Here is a 19,021-nt window from a genome sequence, read left to right on the forward strand (position 1 = left end):
TTTGTCAATCCCTCCAGCTATCTTGGACTATAATATCTAACTAGCAAAGATCTACAGCTTAGAACTGTAAAAAATCAGATGTATTTGACTAAAGTAAATAATACTCTGACAGACTCCACCGTCTGAAGCATTCCTATAAATGGGCACTCATCCAGTGTTAAAGGGGACAACCTTAAAAAAAAGAAAAAATTCTTATTTTGCCAAATATGGTATCCAATGGGAAAAACTGAAAACATACCAACCTGGTATGAAGCATTCTATTAAAATTCTATTTTGAAAAAATAAATAAAATAAAATAAAATAAAATAAAATAAAATAAAATAAAATAAAATAAAATAAAATAAAATAAAATAAAATAAATAAAATAAAATAAAATAAAATAATAAAATAAAATAAATAAAATAAAATAAATAAAATAAAATAAAATAAAATTCTATTTTGATTTCTTAAATACTCACTGGGGACAATTCTAAAAGAAAAGGTTTTTGTTGTTGTTTTGTTTGGTTGGTTGGGGTTTTTTTGGTTTTTGTTGTTGTTTTAAGCAAAGTACCACCACATGCACTGGGCTTGGAATCTTTAGACAAAATGAGACAAAAGATTTGCGCTCCTCACCTTGACCTCTGTGCAAAGATTCAAAGAAATCATGTCGGGTAAATTGAGCTTCCTCCTGACTACTGGCACTGACAGACCCAGAAGAACAAAACGCCCGGCTTACTTCGGATCCAGGACCCTCTCTGCCTGCCAACTGGGTACAATTCAAAGAATATAACTTAATGTCTTTAATTTCTACTCGCAGACGGTCACTTCTGGATTCATCATCTCCTGACACAAAATTCTGGATGAATATTTGTCCCAAGTGTCCCACCAACAACTCAGGACTCCCAGGCTTCCGAGGGATAGAAACAACAGGGGATTCAATGTTTATGTTCAAGATTAGCTTTACGGTGTCAGAATGAGACCCAGCGAGGCCAAACCCATACATTTCATTTTCTTCTAAGATAAAGGATTCCCGGGCCTTCCTTGGAGTTTCAAAGAGTGATACCATCTCACTGTACTCCGCCGTCTTGGTAGCTAGTACTGTAGTGACTTTGGTAGCTGCGCTTTTCAACATACTTCGAAAATTTTCTTCCAGCTCATCCATGGACAGGGTCAACTCCTTCAAAAATTTAGCAGAGTGGTTATAATGCAAGGAAGCCATCTTCAGGTTGAGAAAACACTCCTGCTTAGATTTCTCAACAAATGTGAAACTCAAAGCTTCGCTGAGGGCTGCATCTTCCAGTCTAACAAAGACAGATTCAAAGTACCCAATATCACTAACGATATTTTCATAGCCTATGGAATTCCCAATGCTGACAACATACTGGTTCTTAACATTATCTTGTGTCAAATCCATAAGCTGCAAACAGCCCAGAGAACCATTCATGTCAAATGTGCTACCCATTGAGACATTAACTTTCGTGCCACCAATACTTGCAGTTGCAATTTTTCTGCCGTATTTCTCGCCATTTGCCATTCCCACCGTCCGAAGTAGTAGTAAATTAAGCCTGTGGATTTCCACTGCAACCTCAGTGTTCTGTTCATATGTAGACTGGTAAGCTCCTTCTTCCCTAAAGCTTCTTTCAAAATCAGTCATTAAAGGCTGAGGACTCAAATCATCTTTTTCCTTAGGAAAAGATTTTTGAAGAAAACCAATCAGTTCCACAATTGTCTCCGGGTTTAGGATAATATCAAGATTATTCACCTGTAATGAAATCACCTGAAGAGTGCTGTCCAAATTCATCGACGGGCACTCTGAACTCACAAACTGATATTCCAGTTTAATGAGGGACTCCTGTTCTTTGGTGAGAATTTTGTCAAGCGAAACACCAGTAGCTGATGGGTCATTTAGTGTGGCAGCATTAGTGGGGTGGGCTGCATTGGATCCAGAGACAGGAGACTGGGCCCTGCTATCCCGGAGGCTTCCAGTTGGAATATCAAAGCTCAAGTTCTTATGTGAAGCCATCAAAAGGTCAAAATCAGCACCGTACGTCTGCATTGTGTCCACCAGGAGCAAGCCATGAACGGTCAGGGAGACCTCAACGTCGTAAGGCCTCTTCACAAAGTGAGCATTGGTCCCAAACACTTTGAGCACGGAAATGTACCGGCCATTGCTCTCCACTCCAAGCTGCATGCAGTTCACCTTAAATTCAGCCAGGAGGAGCTGCGACTCTACCAGAACCTCACGGGTGTGCTGCTCCAAGATCACAAAGCTCTGGGTTAAATTCATTACTGAGTCTTGCAAACTTCCCCGTTGCCCTCCTTGGGGAAAAATCTTCTCTTTAAACTGAGTGTCTGAAGTCTTCATTTCTGGGGTAGTCAGGAGAGCAAAGCAATTCTTTAGAGCAGATATTTTATCTTCATTGATGTGGATTTTCAAGTCTGGTAAATTGCCTGAGAGCACAGCTCCAGGGTACTTGGGATCTGATGTATAAATCAATCGACGTTCTAATTGCAGGTGAACATTGAATTTCTCAACCACGTGGGTTGGTCCCACATCAATATCCTGGACATGCTTCCAATTGTCCTTCACTCGTCCAACCATGATCTGGAGGTCCATAAATGACAGGGAGTACCTCTCATACATCTTCGTGCTCATTAAATGGGCCTGAAGCTGCTCTTCACTGAATTCAACTCCAGCAAAAGGAGGTGTTTTCCCTCCGTTACCACTGCTTTTCTCAGGAGGTGGGGTGTTAGGAGGTGTGGCAAGAGGCGTCTTATATTCATCATCACTAAACTGGTTTTCTTCAGATGCTATCCCATCTCCACTTTTCCTCTTGGAGTCATCTGCAGATAAAAAGGAAGATTAAAAGTATTATGTCTGTTCCTTCCTTACTCTTCCCTTTATTGTAATAATTAAGGAAAAAGAGAATCAACCCATTCCAATTTAAAAAAATGGATGAAAACTCTATGCATAAAATTCTGATTTTACCATTTACTGGCTTTAAACTTATCTATTAATTTTGAAAGCAAAACACAAAACAGAAAAAATAGAACCCTGCTGACATAGGAACAGAGGTCAGGGAGCAGAAAAAATGACCCACTGCCCCACCACTGCCACAAGCTGCTCTCACCAGTCATTCTTACATCACTCTCCACAGTCATCTGTCTGTTTATCTTTTCCTGTATTTGTCTAGGTGTTCATTTTGCTCCCTCCACTAGAATGTTCCAGAAGAACTCAGGCCTCATGTATCTTACTCAACAATACTCCAGGTGCCAGATCAGTGCTTGCAGCAGTAACTGCTCAGCATCCCATCCCATTCCAGCCTGAATTCACAACTCAACCCTTCTCTTCTACAGACTTCTACAGTCCAGTCTTTTACCGCTCAGTGCTAAGTCAACTACAAAATCACACCACTGGTTTCTGCCACCCACGTCTGTTCCATGTTTATGGTTTACAAGTTCAAGTAGGTGCTTTCCGTGGTCTTAAGATCCTTCCCTTCAGATCTAATTCCCTTTAACATTCCCCGTAGCACCAAACTTTGCCACTCGTGTTTGAATCCTCTATCTCTTCTCTTTTGGGTCTTCTCTCTAGGTTGAGATTATTTGATAAGCTTCCTCAACCTTTTACCCCATGAATCCCCTTTCTTCCTGCCCATCTCAAGGTAAACAATAAATACTTTTTGGACCTAGTCACAGTAATGAAATAACCTTCCAGGAGTCTCTTTTTAGAATATCCCTAATATTCCTAAATAGAGTAAATCTCTATTTTTGAAATGAAGTTCAGAGAAATATTTTTAAAATACAAAATGTTGCTTGAGAAATACAAATAAAAACCACAATGAGGGCAGCCCTGGTGGCGCAGCAGTTTAGCGCCGCCTGCGGCCCGGGGTGTGATCTTGGAGACCCAGGATCGAGTCCCACATCGGGCTCCCTGCGTGGAGCCTGCTTCTCCCTCTGCCTGTGTCGCTGCCTCTGTGTGTGTGTGTGTGTGTGTCTCTATGAACAATAAATAAATAAAATCTTTAAAAAAAAAAAAAAACACACAATGAAATACTACTTCATATTCATTAAAAAAAAAATGGCTATAATCCAAAAGACAGATAACAACAAGTCTTGGCAAGGATGTAGAAATTGAAACCCCCATACGCTGCTGGTAAAACAGTAAAATGGTACCACCCTTTTGCAAAACAATCTGGCAGTTCCTCAAACTGTTAAACATGAAGTCAGCATATGACCCAGCAATTCCACACTGAAATATGACCAAGATTTTGAAAACAGGTATATACAAAAGTCTACACATGAATGCTCATAGCAGCATTATTTGCAGTAGCCAAAAAGCAGAAACAACCCAAATGCTCACCAATTAATGAATGGATAAACAAAAGGTGGTATATTCACACCAAAGAATATCATTCAGCCACAAACAGAAACAAAGTACTACTACAAGCTACAAAATAGATAAATCTCAAAAATATTATGCTAACTGAAAAAAGTCAGGGGATCCCTGGGTGGCTCAGCGGTTTGGCGCCCGTCTTCAGCCCAGCGCCCGATCCTGGAGTCCCGGGATCGAGTCCCGCGTCAGGCTCCCAGCATGGAGCCTGCTTCTCCCTCTGCCTATGTCTCTGCCTCTCTCTCTCTCACTCTCATAAATAAAAAAACTAAAAAAAAAAAAAGAAAGAAAAGAAAAAAGTGAGACATAAAGATCCATATATTGCATGACTGCATCCTTATGAAATGTTCAGAATAGTCAAATCCACAGAGATAGAAAGAATAATGGTTGGCAGGGTCTAGAAGAAGAGGTAATGGAGAGTGACAGTTGACAGGTTTGGAATGTCTTCCCAGAATGATGAAAATGTTCTGGGATTAGATAATATAGTAAATTGCACAATTCTGTCAATATCAATAATAACTAAACGGTCCATTTTAAAGCATATCCCAATATAACTATTATCAAAGAAGTAACAAGTGAACTTTGGGGTTAAAATGTCATAAAAAGCCCCCTTTTTTTTTAGAGAGAGAGAAATTGAGAGAGAACCTCAAGCAGCTCCACAATCAGCACGGAGCCCGACATGGGGCTCAATCTCACAACCCTGAGAGATCATGACCTGAGCTGAAATCAAGTCAGATGCTCAAGCTACTGAGCCACTCAGGCACCCCTAAAACTCGTTTACTAGGTTAAGCATAGACAGATCAACCCATGCAGGGTATGTCTTCACATTTATATCATACCTTGGGTATTTGTCAACAGCATTCTCCCTAGATCCACAACAACTAACACAGGATTCTTGAATTTGAAATCATCAGGAAAGATCACCTGAGGGGCAGAAATATCTAGTCGCACTGTCCACCTTTTACTCTCCTCCTGTAGAAATAAAATAAACTATAAACAACAAAACCACAACTGCAAAAACTGAACAGCATTATTAGTTGGGCTCAAGCCTTTCTTGAAAGCCACACTCAGGGTTATGGGATGACTTAAAGATCTACGGTATTACAGAAAAAGTTTAAAACAAAAGTAGATCCAAATCCTTAAGGATTTGAGACATTATCACAGGTAAATGTTTAAAGTGGGAGAAAAAAAATTAGCAAATTACCAGACGGGGGCGGGTGGTCTTTGATTATGGTGATCCATGGCTTAAGAAAGATCATGCTTCTAAATTTATAGGACTTAATATCTCACCGTATTGCAGAAATTATGGAATTCCAATAAACATCCAAATTCAAGTATTTTTACTTACAGACATTACTAACCACAAACTTTCAGGTCAAAATACCTTAGTGGAAAACATAAGCTTTGACATTTGAAATATAAAAAAACACACCAAGCCATGAGTGTGTTCACTGTTCTTCCCTCCAACTAAAATTAGCCTTGAATATATGAATGTGGTAAAAAGCTAAGATACATAAATGTCATCAGAAAGAAACCTCTTTGACTAAGATAACAAGAGGATACTACTTGTTGCATTTGTCTTGAAACACACACACTCGAAACAGAAAACAGGACTAATTCTTCATCCCATACCACCTTCGGCTCCACTTTACTTGGAACAGTTCTGCTGTCCCTTACACTTACAGGGGCTCTGCTCCCCAAAGGGAGCTGCACTTTCCCTGCTCCACCTACTGCTGCATCTAAGCAGGGCACCTCCATGCCACTGTGCTACAGACTGAGTTTTGCTGGACTCGTAAAGTATTTCTTGGCTCTCCTTTTCTATGGCGTCCTCACGTCGGCTGGTCATTTAGTAGCACAAAGTGACTATCTACCCTGGAAACAAAACTGGGGCACCATTCCAGGTGTTTTTCATCTGATAATAGTAAGTGAAGGGGAATACTCTTATGTAAAACATTTGTAAAACATCAGGTACAGAAAATGGAACATGAACGAATCTTAAGAGAGTTCTAAGACGGACACAGGGAAGAAACACGGTTTAATCCCAGCCATTTGTTTTTATTCTTGATACTCTGACTGTAAAAGCCAGGAGATTTTATTTTGGGTTAGCTATGATGGATTTCCTATGTTCAGTTAATTTACTGATTGTAGTTGAAACAAACAGGTTTAACTAGAGGAGGTGAAGAACTTGACAGAAAGAACGCCTGCCCCCACCCTGCCCCTGCCCCTGCCCCTGCCCCACTTACAATGAAATCACCCACTAGCAAACGATCGAGAGTTTGTCGGATTTCTGCCTTGGTCTGCATCTTCAGTTTGTTGTACTGTCTTCGGGCAGCTTCTGCCACTCTCAGCTCAAGTTCAGACTGATAACCAAAACCTGCAAGATTAGGGATGCACAGGAGAATGAGCATTTTCAAATGGCTGGGTGGAAAAGACCACTGCAACATTGTTCTCATCACCAATTTCCATCGGAGCTAGAAGACCATCTGCACAACAGTTCTACTCCTACTCGCCCTGCCACTGCAAAGGGTAACAAGAGTGAGGCAATGGTGGGGGACCTGGCCACGGGGGGGGGGGGGGGGGTGGCACATGCGGGAAGGGCACCTAAGTTACTGGAATTTTTGAACCATTTTCTGAAAAGATCCCAGACTATTCTAAAATCCTGAAAGCATAACACTACGTTAATAGAGAAAGTGGAATTTGGAAGGAAATGCCTTCTATCAGGGACAGAGCAATAAAGCCAAGGCATTTACGGCTGTCGTTGACATGAAGACTCCAAAACTGGACCAAAAACTAAAGCAGCTCCACTGTTTTAAGAAGGGAGAGAGGGGCTACATGTAGGAAAGGACTATTGTGTTATCAATGTCCATGTCAATGAAAGTGTTTTTTCTGCTTCTACGATCTCAAATCTCTTTTGGGAACAAAGGGAAGCATGAATAAAGCAATGATGACATAGAACAGCATAAGGATGAGCTCTGCAGTATTTAACGCTGCACCAAACAAGTGGAACAGACCCTGCCATCTAGAGGGAAATTCTTGAACATTCCTCCTAAATTCACAGGCCTAAAATATCCTGGGTAGCCAAGGAAACCAAGATTCTAATAGAATGGAAAGAATTTTTTAAAGTATGACAGATGAGGGCAAAGAAAATGAAAATATTTAAGATATTGATCCCCTCTGGAAAAGTGACTTTGCAAGGACAACTACTTTGATTCCATAACTAAGGACAACACCATCCATGTGCCCTCTAGGTCATGATTCCGGCCACTACCAGGTCACTTCAATGTGTAATAACCCCTGTCCAAAGCACTAAAAATGACAAGAAAGATGTCTATAGAAAGTAACATAAGATCAAACAAACAAAAAAGTTAACCTGAGGTATGAACCTTTCCCTTGTAGAAAAAGTCTGCTACTTTTTTAATAGCCTGGGGATTATATATGATGTTCAAAGGCCTCGTGCTGACATTCAGCCGCCTCTCAAAATGGCTGTGCACTGGATTTCTCTCATACAGCATCTCAAAAACTGGGTCGTCTGGGTCCGCAGCTAAAGGGAAGAACCAGAGAAAGAATATGGAACACAGCAAAAACAATCACCTTATTCTTAATAACCCGTAAGGAATTCTGGAAAAAAAGATATTTTCTAAATTATTTTCCAATTAGTTCTCATTTATGAAAAATTCATAAAATAGAGACCCTAACGAGGACTAATTTTCAGTAGGAATCCTCAAGATTGGGGTGTTATATTCACTCTCATTATGGAAACCCAGGCCTCGGAAGCCCTGCAGGCTTACCCCTGTCACACACAGGTTAACAGAAAACATGGTCTCCATGAACAACAGAGACCCACACAACAAGCCGCTGGACAAAACAGGACACACTCCCTCTTACAACTGACCAGCACTACTGATCGATAATCTTATTTCTGAAGATTAGTTTTAAGAACATACGACAAATTACCAGGGTTATGATCACTTCTGTCTGTAGATGTTGTCTGGAGACCAAAAGACTGTGAGACTCTGCCAACTTCTTTTTGCTATTAAAACATACACAAAAGGCACAGATGTCAGGTGAGAGGGGACAATTCACTGTGCAAACACTTCCTCTAGTTTTGCCCTTTGGCATCACTCTCACTTAACACAACCACATCAAAACTCATCTGACATCGGATTAGAGGACTTGCAGACTGACCTCTCTAGTCTGTGCCTTTTTCTAACCTAATATGGACAGTATGCTACTCTGCAGTCCGCGCATTTAATGAATGACTCCTAAATGAGTATGAAGTATGCATGGCTTCTTAGATTATGCTGCATTCCTCCCACCCTCTCCACAGTCCCTCCCCTAAAAAAAAAAAAATCACAGACAGAGCAAGTGGCTAAATGCTCAACTATTCTGACCGTATCTTTACCAACTTAACAAGATCAAAGACCTAATTGGTAAAGTATACTGAATGTAAAAAATTACACATATATAGGTAAGTTGAAGTGGTTCTCTTGTAAGTCTGGAAAAGATCTGTGACTAAGGGTCAAAATGCATGAAAATGAATTCCAGATAGAGGAGATGCAAACATTGCCCTTGAAATATGAAAACAGTGGTGCTTCTGGCATTTTCTTCCAAAACAGAGCAAACTACTCCGTAACAGCCACGACTAAGGAGAGGAAGAAGGGAAGGAGGCACTGCTTCCTTCTAATCTGCTCTCTGACCAATTAAAAAAACCTTACTGAATTCCAGTTTGTTTTTTAATCAGCCCATCTGTCTCCAGATGACCAAATGTCAGAATGAATGGAGTTAGTGCTATTTCTTGCACGCCTAAGTCGGGCACAGGTCACAGAGCCCTGGACGGAGCAGCCATCCCACTGCCGTACATACTGCATTCGGGAACACCAGAAGGGGAAACACGGTTCCTTCTGTGGCCAGGTCCCGAAGAAACAGTCCCCCCAGCCGTACTGAGAGCAGCGAGGAATTTCTTCGAGGAAGAGATTCTGCCGATAGCTTCACATCTACAAAAAGATCAACAAAGAGTGGATACTACGCCATGATACCCTCAAGTATTTTAAAGGTATCTGGACGACTAAGTATCATGAAGTCTTTTTCCTTGAAAGTAAAACAAAAAAGCCTACCTATATATCAGTATGTCTGTATAAGTCACTCTCTATAAATACATAAGGAATATTAAAAGCTTTGTAACAGAATGAATGAATTCTTAACAGAGCACCTTATAATTGAGTTCAAGCAATCTGCTAATTCACACTACGTTTGTGCTATCTCAGCTCTCAAAATTATAAAGTCAAACAAACTTTTTTTTTTGGTTGTTTACCTTTAAATTATTGAGATAAGTGGCTATTTTTTGGACCAAAATAAAAGTACGTGTGAGATGTAAAAAAAAAAAAAAATCTGCATATTCATACACCATTAATTCAAAGTCACAAAAACACATCAAACATGGTCAGTCCTCATTATTCACGGGTTTCATGTTTGTGAATTCACCTACTCACTAAAACTCATTTACAACCCCGAGATCCATCCTGGTGGTGCTTCTGAGACATGTGTAGAGCAGAAACAAATCTGAGTCACCCAACGTTCACCCTTGCAGCCAAGGGTGAACCAGGTAACATCGCTCTGCTTTCTTGGTTTGGCTTGGTTCATACTGCACACAAATGCCCCTCTCGTGGTCTATTTAGTGCCAAGCTGTTTGCATTTTTGTACAAATGCAAAATTTTTGTTGGTGATTTCACTGTTTAAAATGATCCGCACACACAGTGTTGCATTCAGACAGGAGTTACAGTGCCGCTGGCCACGAGCTCAGTATTAATGAATCCCCTATATATATTAAATGAACTGTCTTTACACACAGACACACTTGCACCAAGGTCAGGTACCGATCCATCAGTGAACGTTATGATCGGAGGCTCAGAGGCCCTCAAGCCTATGTTCCCCCAGCAGCAATGACCCAGCGTGCAATTGCTTGGTGCTCATGGCCAGTTTCTAGAACAGAACGAGCACAAATAAGGAGACTCAAGGGGATGCTGGTGCAGGCAGGGAGCAGCAGCACCAGGCCGCTCTGTGGGGCCACACCTGACAACTCAAGCTGCAGGAAGGCGCTCTCCTCCGTCTGTGGGGTGCCCTGCTCCTGGCGCAGCAGTGTCACAGAACCCCGCTGCAGCCGCAAGTGCAGTCTGGCAAAAACAAGGTCCCGCTTCGTGTACGCGCTCAGACAGGATGCATCGGTGGTCGGGTCAAAAAACTCCTCGGTGCCTGAGCAATGACAAAGGAAAGACTTTAGGAGAAAACACGAAAACCAAAAACGGCACCACCAGGCACGCTGATTACGGCGACGATATTATTTAACAAGTTTCTCCCTTTTTTTAGGGAAGAATTCCAAAGTCAGGAGTGACTGTTTCATTCCTAATGTAAAATGATCGCAGTTTTGTAGGAAAGCTTATCAACTTATTCTCCAACAAGGGAGGACGTTAAGGCTCATGACAAAGTCCAGCTTAAGCAGCGCTGCCCAAAGCAGCGAAATGTTCTACATCTGCACCGTCTGGCCCAGGCACCACCAACCACAAGTGGCTTTGAGTCCCGTGGCCAATGTGGCTAGTATAACTGAGGAAAAAAATTGTTTTTCTTTGAATTAATTTGAATTTAAAGAGCCATTGGTTTGAAAATGGGTAAACAAACCTCTGGTGTTATAAGTCAAGAAATAGATGATAACATGCGAGAGAGTGACTGCAACAAATGCACAAAGCCCTCCGGTGTGCTGATTATGTTTTATTTCTCTGCCAGCGTCCAGGTTAGACAGGAATACTCACTCTGGAAGTCACTGATCTGTAGAAGTATGGTGTGTGCACACTATATCAGTTTGCTTCAATTAAATATTTTTTTTAATAAAAATAAATAGCCATCTGTGGCTATGGCTACCATAATGGACAGCATGGGTCTAAAGAGTGGCCTTGGACTGATGCTTAAGCTTCAGAGTTTAAACCTTTCGAACTCACCTAGTCCTACAATCGCTGCCACTCAGTCCCGAAACTATGCTAATTATTCAAGTTTAGCAACAAAGTTGTAAATGAAGTATCTCTCAAAAATTTCCTCCATCTCAATCTATGAACGGGAGACAAACCGTTTTACAAATGTCTACTTCTTTTATTTGAAAATACCATGGGCCATTGCACAAACAGATGGATTTTTATGAACCAAGTGTCTCCCTTCACAACAGCCAAGGGCCGGGAAGCAAAATTCCGCTCCCACCTTACCTAGGATCTCCTCGGGAGTCCACTGTTCAGGCTGCTCTGCTGACAGTCCCTCAACCGGTCTCCCCTCAGGGGTCTGCTGCCCATACCAGCCACCCCAGCCAGGAAACCAGGATTGAAGGTACTGTAGCATCCCACTGCCTCCACTGGTCTCTGGGTCTCCAGGAGAGTCTCCTGGAGAATCAAATTGAGGCTCTCGTAGGCTCTGTGTCAACCAGAAAGGAGCAAATATGAGTCCCCAAAGACAAACAAGCTGTGACCTGCCACCGATCATTCTCTGTCCTCCCCATCCCCAAGAAGCACAGCACATCCACACGGAAGCAGTCTGAGCATGTTAGGACTGAACATATCTTCTCACAGAGGATTTCTTACCTCTGCCAGTTCTTCTTGCTTGTGAAATCGCTCATGAACCAGTTCACGCAAAATCTTCAATTCCTCAAAGCTCTGTTCCTCCTCAATCCGACGCATCTCCTCCTGTTTGGGTTAAAACAAAAACAAAAACAAAAACAAAACAGGTCTTATAGCTGCAGAGAAACCAGACACCTTCACAAACTACTCTAAGCACTGAGAGAGAACCCACCTGGCTCCCAACATTCCTGCTGAAAGCCAAGAAACAATGAAGATAACAACAATCCCCTCACCCTGTCATCTGCAGGCAGCAAGCCTCCTTTCAGCTTGCTGAAGTATTTGTCAGTGTAAGACACAGCATCGCGGGCACGGTGTAACAAGAAGTCCCAGGTACAACGCTTCCTCTCCTCTCTGATCTCGTTCAGGTTAGCATTCAGAGCAAAGTACCACCATTCTCGGCAGCTGAGAGGTGTCATAACAATGTTAATTACCTCTTACAATAAAAGCGACTAAAACATCCTCAACCCAGGACAATGTACATAAACAACCCTATTCCTCCTCTGAGACCTCTCTTCTCTTGCCCACCAATACTTCATGCCTCCAGCTCATTTCAACATTAGACTAAACCCAACATGTGAGTAAAGTCAATCTGCTGACAAAGAACATCAAATAATAGATTCTCAACTAAGACATCAATAATAATAATATAGTACTGGATTGGTTTGAATTACCCATAATAGCAGTCCTGTCTACTGACAGAGTCAACTAGTGACTACAAGGTAACGACGATCTTAAGAGAATTAGCAAGAATTTGGACACTAAAGATTTTAAAAGGCATACTTCAGAAAAGACATGAAAATACACAGATCTTTAAAATCTGTAATATACTAGACTGGTCGAGCCTATTACTGCAACAGAAAAAGATTTATTTTTGCTACAGAAATCATAAAGTGTGCTACATAAATGCTGCTCAAATAGCGTGGGAGCAGAGAGACGTAGGAAAGGAGGTACAGAGATCACTGCCAAGTATTTCCCACACGGGCAGATCCCAGTGGAGCGACACCAGTCTACCTGCTAAGTAAGACCAAGAGGACCTTAACTCTGCTGCACTCTACCTGAGAGCGAACCCACAGTGCCAACAAAACGTACAGTAAGAACGTCAACACAGATCAACCACGGAAATGACATTTTAAAGGCCAAAAATATCAACCGTAGTTTACCTCCAGCCACGTGTAAGCGACAGTGATGCACATTTCTGACCCACAGACAAGGACAGCCACACCATACGGTGCCATTTCCAAGCACTTACTTCTCAGACACAGCCACTCGGGGCTTCCATCTTCGGAACCTGCTCTGCCTCTCCTTTCGCTCCAGCTCCTTGAGGAATGCCATCATCTGCCGGTACTGCAGCTTTTCAGCAGAGGTGGAGAGAAAAGAACTAGGTTAGAACTGACGTGTTTCTTTTACTCCATACCTCGGTCAGGCCACTAAACCGAACCCCAGTGCGCATGGAAGGCCACGTTTCAGCATCATGTGGCACTTCTCTCCAAGCGCAGACAGTGAAGTATTCGTATTTACTATATGTCCTGGACTCTGCCCAGCACTTCAAAACCAAATCAAAACTAACTTGACAGCACCCCAAGCCAACCCCAACCGTGTAACGCACAGTGGGTGCTACACTCGCCACACCTGCGGTCTCACAGGCACGCTCTTTCCCGCTGGGGTGCTGTGAGGCATCTAGACCTTCCTGTCACCATGCTTCCTTTGTCCCAATTACTGGTTCAACAAGGAGAATATAAAGCAGCAGGAAGAAAGAGTACCTGTGAGAGTTTCAAGGGGATGGTCTCCAAATGAATATCGCATTCGATCCGGGGAGCGTGCCGAGACCTCAGCGGCTCTTTGGAGCAGTTTCTCTTCAAGAGAGCAGATGCGCACACAGGCTCCAGGATGTAGTGATGATCGCGGCTCTCCATGCTCTTGTCCATGGCCTCCTGAGTGTCACAAGAATGTCTGTCATCATGGGAAATGTTTTCGGGATCAAGTTACATGCTGGTATATTACCGAATTTACAGTTTATTACCTCAGAATACCAAACCAGGACAAAAACAGGAATCTAAAGCTTGCTAGTATTTTTTTTTTTATCTATATTTCTTATTAGTTAAAACATTCCCATGGTTCAAAACTGAAAGGCAAAAAATGGTGAAATATCTCCTTCCAACTCCCATCCTCCAGCCACCCAATTATTCTCCCCAGAGGCAACCAATAATACCGATTGTTCTGTATCCCCCAGAGGCATTCCGTATATGTTCAGACTGATCCATGATTTTCTGGTTTTTTAACCATTCTCACACAAATGGTACACACATTGTCTTACCTCGGTTCTTTAAAATCAATACTAAATCTTGAAGACTATCCCATATTCATCATAAACATCTTATTTTTTCTAACCACATACAGTTCAACTGTATAGATGTACAGTATTTATTTAACTGTATTAGCAAAATGAAACCATTCTGAACAACAGCATGCAATCCAAAGAAAATCTTTCGTGGGGGGGGAAATGGAGTCCCTTTTTTCCATTCTACCTAAACCACCGACAATTCCTTTACCAAAAGATTAAACTCAGAATTTTTTTTTAAACCTTTATTTTTTTTAAGATTTTATTTATTCATGAGACACACACACAGAGAGAGAGATAGACAGAGACAGAGAGAGAGGCAGAGACATAGGCAGAGGGAGAAGCAGGCTCCATGCAGAAGCCTGACGTGGGACTTGATCCCAGGACTCCAGGATCACGTCCTGGGCTGAAGGCAGCGCTAAACTGCTTAGCCACCTGGGCTGCCCAAACTCAGAATTTTTTTATCCTTCACAAGCACTAATACTTTATGTCCCATGATTTTAATGACTTTCTAAGTACTTCTTAAAGGAATACCACCAAAGGTGACGTTTCAACATATATATAATAAGAAAGGTCTTCTTTAAGGATCAGATCTGGTGCTTTGTTCACTTAAAATCTAGATGTCAAATTTGTGACAGCTTAAAGAACAGGTAACTTGGGAATCCCTGGGTGGCTCAGTGGTTTAGCGCCTGCCTTCAGCCCAAGGTGTGGTCCTGGAGTCCTGGGATCAAGTCTCACATTGGGCTCCCTGCGTGGAGCCTGCTTCTCCCTCTGCCTGTGTCTCTGCCTCTCTCTCTGTGTCTCATGAACGAATAAAATATTTTAAAAAATTTTAAAAAGAATAGGTAACTATAATACAGGATGTTAGATGTATACCATGGACTACTATGCAGGAGTCAGAAGCAATGAACCAGAAATATAAATAGTGACATTAATCTTAAAAACACAGCTTTAAGTGAAAAAAAGGAAAGGAACCTAGAATGCAATACAAATGTGAAACATATCAGAACACTGTATATTGTTCAGCATTACATGCACGCAAAGTACCTCCAGCAAACTCATTTGGCATGGACACCAGTGGAGAGAGAGAGGGCTGTGGGCGCGGTGATCAGAGCCACTGAGAACAGAAACCCATGCAGTAGCCCCACACCCTTCCACCAGAATCGTACCTGTAACTCCACCTGGGGCAAATCCCCCAGGAAAGTGCAATCGACATCCCAATAGACACTGAACTCTGCTACGTCTAGTTGCTTCTTCCGCATTAACTTCTGTACCTGAGGTAAAACAGGGAAGAACACATGAGCCTCTTTATTCACAGACTTATTCATTCAATAAACCAGGTCTGAAGAGGCCTGCATCAGCACTTTGCAAGGCACCGGGAAACAAAACTGAATTAAAACATGGCTTTGCTCTTAAAGTGTTCAAAATCTAGCTAAGTAGGAATACACACACACATCAATTTTAATGAAGCAGAAAGCAGAAGAGTACGTAAGATGCTATGAGCAAACAAAAGAGAAAATGTCACCGTGTAGATGAGCATCAAAAGCTGTATGTTTCTGGCACAAGGTAGGCAGGGTAGGAGGGAAGCATGGGGACACAGGTCCAAGTGTCCGGTCCACCATACAAAAGGCCTGGCAGCTTCAGAAGCTGGTGACTACATCTGGGTAAAAGGAGCTCTGTACTCACAGTGTGAGGGCAGCACTGGTACAGGTGCACGAACACACACTTGGGAGTAGAGTTAAGTGCTAATAAAAGCAGCTTGGAACGCTACTAGGTTTACTGGGTTAAGTAGTTAACCCAAAAATTCACGTCCTCCTAGAACCTGCGAATGTCACATTATTTGGAAATAGGGTCTTTACAGACGTAATCAAATTAAAATGAGGTCATAGTGGATGACCGGGTCCCTAATCTAATGACTGGCATCCGAAGAAGAGAAGGCAGACACACAGGGGAGAAGACCATGTGAAGACGGAGGCAGAGGTGGAAGCTATACACCCAAAAGCCAAGGAATGCTAAGGCGTTCCAGAAGCAAGGAGGGACGGTTTCTTCCTCAGAGCCTCCAGATAAAACTAGCCCCACAAACACCTTGATTCCGATTTCAGGCTTCCAGAACTAAAGAGAATAAATTTCTGTCATTTCAAGTCATTTAGTTTGTGGTAATTTGTTAAGGCAGCCCGAGGAAACTAATACACTAGCAAAGAAAGTTTATGCCATACTAAGGAGTTTGGACTTCATACTTGAAGGGACATGGAGCCACCAGGATTGTGAGGAAGGCATGCCACCAGGGGCAAGTATGTGTTTTAGAAACAGAACTCTGGCAATAGTGCAAAGTAAAGCTTCCCACCCTGGTGTGCTAGAGAAAAAGAGACATGAGTGTATCAGGAAATGAGCAAATTTATACGCTCAAGTTACATTTAAAAATATCAGGCTTGGGATCCCTGGGTAGCTTAGCGGTTTAGTGCCTGCCTTCAGCCCAGGGTGTGATCCTGGAGTCCCAGGATCGAGTCCCACATCAGGCTCCCTGCATGGAGCCTGCTTCTCCCTCTACCTATGTCTCTGCCTCTCTCTCTGTGTGTGTCTCATGAATAAATAAAATCTTTAAAAAAAAAAAGAAAAAATACCGGGCTTAACCACCTCCAGCCCTCAGCAGTCACATGCATTTGCCCCAGGGTCCTGTCCAAATAATATACTTTTCCTATGTGTGCCATGATGTGGAAGACAGTGGGAAGCATTGGTTTAGAAAGAAACAATGGCCTGGGATGGAAGCAAGGTCGTGGAACAGCATGTTTATTAGCCCAGGCCAAAGCTTACAGGATACTGAAGTAAGGCAGTTGCACCGAGGATGACAGGAAGAGACATATTTGAGACATTTTGCAAGGAAACTGGCCAGATGCTGTGAGCGGCTGGATATTGAGGTTAAGGAATATGAAGCAAAAGGATGAGCACAGGCTTGTGGAGATAAGTGTAACGGTAAGGACACATGCTCCAGAGCAAGGGTGGCAAACTTTTTCTGAAAAAGTCCAGGAAGTACATATGACGGCTTTGTGGATCACAGTTTCTGTTTTAACTACTCAACTCTGCCCTCTGGGGCACAAAAGCAGCCTTGAAGCATATGTAAATGATGACTGTGACCATGATCCAGTAATTCTTTACAGACAAAAACGGGGGTAGGGGAGATTTTGCTCTACAGTGCAGTTTGCAAACCCCTACTCTGCAACTGGTCCATGTGGGCTCAAGACCTGGTTCCACCATTCCATCACTCTGTAACCTTAGCGTCCTTAGCTGTGTGCAATATGAGGCTAACAGTGGTGGTAAAAAGTACTGAGAATTCAATGAGATAAATCATGTAAGCACAACAGTGGCTGGCACAGAAAACAGCTCAAAGGATGTTAGTTTTATTCGTTGTAACATTCGGTAACTTGTTAGAGAATAAAGGGAAAAATTTGGTTTCAGGGAAGCAAAATGGGCCAGTGAAACATAAGGGGATAATTTTGCTTGTGACAAGCCTAAAACACCACAGAGATGTCCCATAGGTAAAGACCACGAACGAGAAGGTCAGAAGAGAGGTGGAGAATGGGGTTCAAGACGTGAAGGCATCAACCAATATTGCCAGGGCACACCAATTCTAGGAAACAGAAGCCTACCCCAGTAGTACACATAGCATGAGAAGAAAATCAAAGCTGAAATCTTTTCTGTGACTCAGTTTCCTTGTGCATAAAATGAAAAAGACCTTAAATGTTAATGTGGTTCTGAGTGAAATAACAAAACATCAGAGAAAATGGGCCACTTCCCTATTCCGGCACATTAATCTGTTGACACAGCAAGAAATATACATTCCCACCAAAGAACGTGGTAAGAAAGAATGCGATCTCCTTTACAGAACATGCAATGACCAAAGGCAGAGCCCCAAATTCCCCAGAATCAGTGCTTTCTTCCTAGCTTGCAAGCACAGTGCATACTCACAGGTTCATTCACAGCATTCTGCATGGACACATTCTTAATACAGATGCCGAACGCAAAAGGATGGGACGGATTAGTAATACCATCTTCGAAGCGCAAATGAACATCTTGAATTTTTAACTGCAAAGGGGAGAACAAAAGGAAAATGCATTTAGACATGTGCTACAGGTAGACGTCAAACTGCCCTTGAGCATTTAAATAAGCCACAGTAGTCCTGTGGCGGCCGAAGAGGCGGTCGGGAAGTGGGTGCTTCCTGCTGGGCCGCTGGCCACTCCGCTTCGGTCCGCTCGGCTTCAGTCCGCTCTGCGGCGGGAAGCACCTTCCCCACAGGACATCAATGCAAGCCTGAATAAGAAAAACAATTTCTTCCTCCTAAGCCATGACATATCAGTTATATAGAAATACCACTTTGGGAAACAGTCTCCAAGAGAGCCTTGATGAGCTCATACAATCTCAACAGATCACCCCCCAACTTGCCCTTAAAGTTCTCCTTCAGTTTGATAAAGCTATAATTCAGCATTGGCGCAGAGGGTTAGGAACAGTCAATTTCAGGGGCTCTCTAAATACAAACAGATTCTGCAATAACGTGTGGACTTTTGTATTGAATGATGTTGAATTCAGAGAGGTGACAGAACTTATTAAAGTGGATAAAGTCGGGATCCCTGGGTGGCGCAGCGGTTTGGCGCCTGCCTTTGGCCCAGG

General features: G+C 42.5%; 1 protein-coding gene across 8 annotated transcripts in view; it reads right to left on the minus strand.

The window, feature by feature from the left end:
* Positions 1-19,021, minus strand: part of LOC140629521 (intermembrane lipid transfer protein VPS13D-like) — a 245,136-nt gene that overhangs the window by 212,014 nt on the left and 14,101 nt on the right. For 7 of the 8 annotated variants that reach the window (XR_012027379.1, XM_072819044.1, XM_072819043.1 and 4 more), the window contains exons 6-19: positions 18,323-18,439; positions 15,529-15,633; positions 13,782-13,952; positions 13,271-13,371; positions 12,255-12,423; positions 11,986-12,087; positions 11,617-11,818; positions 10,439-10,618; positions 9,233-9,363; positions 8,324-8,399; positions 7,740-7,910; positions 6,613-6,743; positions 5,209-5,341; positions 613-2,823 (exon numbers count right to left, since the gene is read on the minus strand). Coding sequence is in view for 7 of the 8 variants with exons in the window: in XM_072819044.1 (XP_072675145.1) it covers positions 613-2,823; positions 5,209-5,341; positions 6,613-6,743; positions 7,740-7,910; positions 8,324-8,399; positions 9,233-9,363; positions 10,439-10,618; positions 11,617-11,818; positions 11,986-12,087; positions 12,255-12,423; positions 13,271-13,371; positions 13,782-13,952; positions 15,529-15,633; positions 18,323-18,439 (4,000 nt within the window). In the remaining variant the exon portion in view is untranslated. Of the gene's footprint in view, positions 1-612; positions 2,824-5,208; positions 5,342-6,612; positions 6,744-7,739; positions 7,911-8,323; positions 8,400-9,232; positions 9,364-10,438; positions 10,619-11,616; positions 11,819-11,985; positions 12,088-12,254; positions 12,424-13,270; positions 13,372-13,781; positions 13,953-15,528; positions 15,634-18,322; positions 18,440-19,021 lie in introns of those variants that run through there. The other variant, XM_072819047.1, reaches the window with a different exon arrangement.

This window comes from Canis lupus, assembly GCF_048164855.1.
Source record: "Canis lupus baileyi chromosome 16 unlocalized genomic scaffold, mCanLup2.hap1 SUPER_16_unloc_1, whole genome shotgun sequence".
NCBI lineage: Eukaryota > Metazoa > Chordata > Mammalia > Carnivora > Canidae > Canis > Canis lupus.